General features: G+C 38.0%; 1 protein-coding gene across 3 annotated transcripts in view; it reads right to left on the bottom strand.

The window, feature by feature from the left end:
- Window positions 1–770: 770 nt before the first annotated feature.
- The window catches only part of LOC116450869 (transmembrane 9 superfamily member 2-like), a 28,602-nt gene continuing 21,889 nt past the window's right edge, over window positions 771–7,483 (bottom strand). For 2 of the 3 annotated variants that reach the window (XM_032123771.1, XM_032123774.1), the window contains one exon: window positions 1,579–1,912. In XM_032123771.1, coding sequence (XP_031979662.1) covers window positions 1,749–1,912 — 164 coding nt within the window. In that variant the 3' untranslated portion in view covers window positions 1,579–1,748. Of the gene's footprint in view, window positions 1,407–1,578; window positions 1,913–7,483 lie in introns of those variants that run through there. The other variant, XM_032123773.1, reaches the window with a different exon arrangement.

Genomic DNA, 7,483 nt, shown 5'->3' with positions numbered 1-7,483 from the left:
AGATACAGAGTCATTTTGGAGTCATTTTGGGTCTTGTTAAATTGTGGATTTAGGTGCTGAAAAGTAGGTTCCAGTGATGAATGTTTCCATATGCCACTTAAGTTTTGAGTATTTCACCCATTAATCTGAGTGAACATCCCCCTACTCATCTCCAACAGCATCTGTAACACAGCCATTGGAATTACATCTTTGCAGCGACTCTGCTCAGTTTCCACAGCAATGCAAGAATTTGGGGAGCCTCTTTAAAACCTTAACATTCCTGAGAGAAGAATCCATGCCATCTTATAGCTGAAGAGGTTATTAAGATACTCCATCTCATGTAATCCAGCATTGAAGCACAAGCTCTGCAGAGGAGGAAAAAGGCTTCACCTTTATGAAACACCCATTCCCAAGCCCACTAGATTCACGTCTAGACTTCCCAACAAGCTCAATTAATCTTCACAGGATGAAGAATAAGGAGACATATGTTTCAGATGGCTACAAGAAGAAAAATGGGATTAATCTTTGATAGAAAGTAATGGTTTGCCCAGCAAAAAATATTTTGGGGTAAGTTGGAGAAAGTACGGAGCTAATGCACAGGTCCAGAAGCCCCTGCCCATCCTACAGCCATAGATTCAAGTGACCCACCAGTCCTTGCACAATCTGCGGCCAAAGCCACAGTCAAACTGCTTATAAACAATATAAAACTCAAAACCAATCAGCTGGTTAAACTAATATGATCTGCGTCCAAGTAGTGAAGACCTAATTAACAAGAAAGGAAACATGTCAGCTGGAGTTGTGCAGTTTTATTTGAACAAAAACCAGTGTCAATATTTTTAGTAAGGTCTACATTACACTAAACGCATGTACATTTGTAAGAAGATAACCTAGTTGTAAAGAAGGTGCAGGATAATATGTACAATCATAGTTAAGTTAAAAAAATTCACATTTTACATAGATATACTTGACAGTCCTAGGCTTTCATAAAAATGGTAACCAAAAGAGGTAACAAAAAACCCCAGACCCTAGTCACAAGGAAATTCAGCTGGAGGACTGCATAATGCACTCAATTTTTCAAATAAACTAGTTCACAAAATTCTTATTTGTCCTAAATCGAATTTTGGATATAATTTTTGAATTACTGTAATTAACATGTTCCATGAGCATACTGATATAAACAAAAATGTTTACATTAAAATGGCAATGGTGCCATTTCCTTCAATAAAAATCTCTATTTTATGTTGTGGTCTGGTCTTCTGCTTTTACAAATTAGAATAATTACACAGGATGTTTTTCAATACATGGTAAAAATTATCAAACAGCAAGGGAGATACGTTCAAAAGACACTTTGAAAGCTTTTCAGTCCACCTTCACAACACTGTAAATCTTACTTACAAACCAGAAGCAGGCAAAAAATCCAATAGTCCCTGAAACGAGAAAGTAAAAATGGTTAGTTTATCTTACAGTTTGCTCTGAGAGAGAAATCTAACAAGTACTTCCCAGCAGGACAGAACAGAACATTGTAATCCAGCTAACTACCCAGAAAAACAGCACTTCTTAAATTTAACAACACACATTCATCCCCAGGCTAGGTTATTGATTTAGATCAATGATGACTTTTAGGGACCAAGCCGCTTCACGTACACTTAAGCCACCAATGACCGTGTTGACACCACCATGAGCAGGGACACAAGCACCAGTTCAGAAAGCGACTTTTATACACACACCAAGTCAGCCCCTACCTGGTTTTTTTTTTGGTCTACAATACTTCACCGCCACCTATGAATTATGACACATAACAAGGCCTTGGAAAAATTCACCTGTCCCAGTTTTATATTCATCGTGCTCTGTTTATACTTGAGAATAGAAATTTCTTCTTCTGTATATCCTGTTACTTCCTTTTGGCAAAGGAATGCTCTGAGTGCTACAGCAGCTGGAAGCAAGCAGCAAGTGAAAGCAGCAGTGACAAACCAAAACATTGAATGAGATTAGTGTATACCAATTTTCTAGTTTTAAACTGATGAACAAATTTGTGGTTTTCACCAACAGTCACTATTATGGGGCAACTGCAAAGACACTGTCCATCCCATTTACTTTTAAATTACTTTAAGAACTTCATATGCAAGGAGACTTCATATGCAAGAGTCCCAGTCAATTAATTTAGTCTTCAGACTCTAAAGGAAGCAACGCACTGCTCCTCACACTTTTACCTAGTTGCAAACTGCCACACAGATGTTAAGTCTTAACAGATAAAAAAAGGGAAGATCTCATTTGCACTGAATTCCCTCTCAAAGACATAGCTACATGCCAGCCCTGGAATAGCCCTTCCCAGCTCTACTGCAAGCACTCATAGTATCATGCACTCAGCTCCTCCAGTTTCGTATTATCCTTTTCTGTATGTACAGCCCACGTTTAACATCAGCTCCAATCTCTTTCACTTTTGTGACTGACTTAATAACTAGAAGATTCTTTATTAAGCACTTGGGTTTTTTACCTGAGTTACATTTCTGTCTTTCAGACCACATCTACACATTTCCCAAGCAAGGAACCTATCTTGGGATGCTTATTATCTGTATGCCAATTCTTACATTCCTCGTGCTACGATGTATATTTGTAGTTAAAGGGGTTTTGACAGACTATTACTATATGCCACAGATTACCCTTTCCCTCCAAGTTTGCAGTTGTTATTCTCTGAAACAGTAGGAGACAGCAGATTTATGGCTGTTGATAGGAGATCAGACATCAACCATACAAGGAATGTCATTCCTTTGTAGGCTTGACATCACTGAGTCTTTGCAGTTCACGGTGAATTCTCACTCCTTCCTACTTCTTCCAATACCAGCATTGTTACTCTAAGCCTTACTCTCACAGTTTTGTCCTAATAATGGTTCTCAGCCTCTGCTTCCTGGTTGTTTTTATAAAATAGCCCAATCCGAGCCTTTTTTGGCTTTGAAAGGAGTTTCTTCCAAATGTTTACCAGATGAGGTACTGTAAAAATTTATCTGCTGTTCTAGAACAGAAATGTACTACTATAACAAAAAATGTACAACTATCCCAAGAATGACAGCTACCATAGTTTGCTGAGCATGCCACAACTTAATATGGGAACATACTGTAAATCCACATATTTTCCTTTGATCCTTGTTAGTCTGAATCTTTATAATACATCGGTTTTCTATAAAATATTGCCTCAGTCATAACAGAACTCAAAGACTTCACACTGTGAACAAGCATTTCATCTATAAACAGATTTTCACAGATTTCAGTAACATTGATTTTCAACTCCCCCTCCTAAAAAAAAAGTCTGTTTAGCAAATCAAAGACAAAGTACATCCTGCTCATTTTTTAAACTTTACAAAAAATATTGCCAATGTACTGGAAGCAGAGTAAGACATTGTTTTAAAGTGGTAATGTTTGTCAGATACCAGATTTGAATCATGAACTCAGGAGAGAAAGACAACACTCATCACCAAGACACAGCCTTAGGTAGTCAGAACCTCCTCTGGTGAGCACAGATTTCTTCTGTTGTTACTTCTACATCAATAACTGGGGCTTACCAGCACTGTAATTTCTTCTTCCCTCCCATGAACAAATATATCCTACAAACTCCATATGTGGATAGCTACAAGGACCAGAAACATCAAAAAAAGAACATCAAACTAAGGACTCCCATCATCTGTCAAATGTACCTCTCCTAAACAGCCACGTGATGCTCTAAGATCAGAATGGTTTAAAGGTGCTGGCACAAACTAGGTTGAAAACTGGTTTTCAACTGGGTTAAAAATCCAACTGCAGATTTAGGAGTGCAAATTAATCACACCAAATCAACTAGGTGGCTTTAGTGCTTTTTGTTTTTTTTAATAACATGGGCCAAACAGACTAGAAGCTTCCAAAGGCTCAGGTCAGCACAGAGTTGTGTTGACATTGCAAAATCAGTACTACTGGACAGAAATTAATGTAAGGTAAGAGAACATTATTTATAAGGGTCCCCTGAACAGTTGCTTTACCTACATGATTGCTTATGTTACTGCAAAACATCAACTTTTGCCTTTATTTTTAAGAACACGAACCACAGCAGAATGCCTGGTTCCACTGAAATTCAGTGTGTTTTCCACCTCAGCCCTAGGGGTGCTTGTGATACCATGAACACTATAAAGCCCACAAAAGGTAAAGCAGTCAAAAAGCTTCTGATTTCCTACACAGTAATAAATGTCCCAGTGAAAGGGATCTGCAAATGAGTAGCAGTCAGGGAAGAAAAATAGCTCTGAACTAGAGTGGCTCATTTGAAAATTCTAGCCAGAACATTTTCCACATTTTCTGTGTTTTAGCCCATTTCACTAATTTGTCCCTTGCTCCAGATTTTAGCACTTAATACTGGGCAGCACTTCATACTGGATCTTTAGGCTGGTGCTGACAAGTATCACAGGTTCTCAGATTCTCCTTTTAACTGCTTTGACTAAAAACAATCTTAAAACACAGCACACTCTGTTTTCTATACCCACCCGTACCTCTACCCAGTAAAATTGCTATTACTAGTTGCACTAGTTAAAATCCAACCTTACCATCTCACACTGCATGGCTTGAAATGTATTTTCTTGAAGAGCATAGGTAGCACTTCAATCTTGAGTGCTTTTCTATGCTCATCTTGCACCAAAATTAGAATAATCTCTTATTAAAATGAGCCTCTCATTAGAACAAGAGAGCTATTTAGGTAAGGTTTAGGTAAGATCAGACCAGGATCTTGCTTTTATTTGTCTCTTTCAAAACATATTCAAACTGAAACGCAAGTTTTGAAGCACTATCAACAAGAAGCACACCTCTGCAGCTCAGGCTTCTCTGACAGACTTCAATGAACACAACGGGACAGGGAGCAGATACCCAAAGGTAGTTTTGGTAAAGCTGTTAAAAAAAAAATTCTAACACTCAGTACTTAAAAAAACCCCAAAAACACAACAACAAAAAAGACCCCAACAAAGCAACAAACAAACAAAAACCCACAGAAAAAACCAAAATCCCCAAACAAATAAATAAAATACCCCACTATTTGAAGGTGAAAGAGTTGAGACCATTACATTTATTTTCTGATTGGTCTAAACTCCTTTGTATCTTAAGGTTTTTACAGCTTTCACATGCACATCTCTATCAAATGACCCAGCGCCAAGCCGAACACCAATTCCTCCAATGAGCCTGTATAATCTGTTTGTTTGGTTTAATCCAATATAACAAATTCGTTTCCTGGCTAGTGTTTACTTTAACCAATCCTAACCACTTACCAGCTTAAACTGAATGAAAAAGCACCTGAATGGTCTGCATTGAAGACCTCACTGTTGTGGGATAGATCCTTATTATTCCCCTAAGTGGGTGACCTGCATATTTTAAGATTCTATCTTTTTAAATAACCCCTACTAGCCTAGGAAAGTGATGCCATCCCAGTGCACAGCAGCTCACTGCACTTCATTGATCTTTCTAGGGAGGTACAGGTAAAAGATCTTTTGCAGGACCCATTTAAAACTCACAAACCCAGATGTGAAGATGACTCATGACACTTCTTTAGCCAAGAAGCAAGATGTGTCCAAAAATCCAGGAAACTCAAGGCCCTTTTAAAGGTAGATTACCCCCAATAGTTACTAAGTACGTACATTATTTTTACTTTTCTACCAACGCCTAATGAACTATCAATTCACATAGCCCTGTACTGTGGCATTTTCTAACCAATTGTTCTGTACTACCAATACTGCAGAAAATGGAGTAGGTGAATGTAGTGGAAATGTAGTGTTTGCTAACCCATGACAGTGAAGAAGAAGGAAGAGACCTGAAAAACGACAGGGATCCTCCATCTTGCCTTCATCTACTTACCATATTAATAAACCTAAAAACTCTAAATTTTTCACCCTGTAACAAACTATGTATTACACTACCACCTAACTCACACCCTTGTAGATTCTAATTCATCCCAAAGCCTTGGCAGCTTTCTCCATGGACAAAGGTTAAAAACAGTGTTTTCCTGGGGGGATGGGTCCTTCAGGACAGGCAGAGAAATATTCCCTGCACTTTGGGTTCCAACATGGAGCCACTGATACCTCAGTTGTTTTTTGATTGTCTCAAATCAATCAACCTCAGCTTTACATTCTGCTGAATAGCCTGGTCTGCAAAATATATATACTACCACTTTCTGATACACAGAAACAAGATGTTATACACAAATCCAGCACCTAACTGAGTAAGGGACAGTTATTAGTAAACCAGTTTAAATTCAAAATTAAAAACAAGGATTATTGCACAGAATAATGTCAAAATACATTACGCAGACTCTTCTGCTCTATCAGTCTCTTCTAGCTTCATTGTTTAATGAAGAAAATAGAATTCAAAGCACGAGCAGATTGTAAGAAAGCAAATAGAAAAGCACTCTGCACTTGGCTGATACTTCTCATGTACCTTAAAAGCTCTCTGTATCATACTGGTTTCAATCACCGCACAGTGGTGGGTGCTTCAGAATCTCAGATTCAAAACACAATCTACCCAGAAGATCAAAACTCAATTTTGAAAATGGCATTAACTCACAAGTGAAAATGATGTTCAAAAATAGAGGTCACTGTAAAGAAACATGCTTTGACTATGTTCAGCATTTTTTTGCCTCCTCGAATAAAATACATGTAATCATGTAGCTATCCCCATCCAACCTCACTTGTTATTTCTTGAAAGATTAGCTGCACTTTGTACATTAAAATCGAATTGTCTGGTTTGGGTGTACACACCATTAGATTTCACTGGTCAGATTATATTACTGTCAGTGTTACCATACAAGCATTCAGTTCCTATTTACTTATTCATTATGATCCCTTTTGTAATGCCCCGGGTAACACAACACGCTGCCATGGAGGAGGTATTAACATTGCCCTTTATATTCTGTCATAGTTGCTGAGACCTAATAGGCAAGAATAGAGAAAACCAAAATACCTAGTGCTAGCTTAAGTGGAACAGATCAAGGTCCCATTTTGGGAACACTATTCATACAAACAGTGTGTAAAATTACATTAGCAAACTCCTTCACCTCCAGAAACTGTGAAGGACTGAACCCTTATTTTCTAAAACAAGGGTTGCTATGGAATATTTTACAAAACAAAGCAAAGTTAAGTGTCTTCTGCTTGTGCCATCTGTTTAGAACAGCTTACATTTCAAGCCCAAAAATCTACCATCAAATTGAATATGGAAAAGAAAGTTATTACAGCCTTTTACATTAGCAAGGATTTATTAGGCACTCTGTGTATCTGTTGTACCCATTAGCTTTCTAGTGATTAGCTGTTCTATTAAATGGAAAAAAAAAAGGGGACCATGTAGTAGTTTTCCTCATGAGCTACAAAAGCAGCATAGGGAGCACCACTGTCGGTTTCTTTCAAAAGAAAAAGACGACGCTGCAAAAATAACAGCAGCACAGTTTATTACCGTACTTCAGGGGCCTCACTGGCCTTCACATCAAGAAGTCCAGGATCAGCATATCTGAAGC

Source organism: Corvus moneduloides, chromosome 14, assembly GCF_009650955.1.
Source record: "Corvus moneduloides isolate bCorMon1 chromosome 14, bCorMon1.pri, whole genome shotgun sequence".
Taxonomy (NCBI): domain Eukaryota; kingdom Metazoa; phylum Chordata; class Aves; order Passeriformes; family Corvidae; genus Corvus; species Corvus moneduloides.
This window is presented reverse-complemented; position numbering and strand designations above follow the sequence as displayed.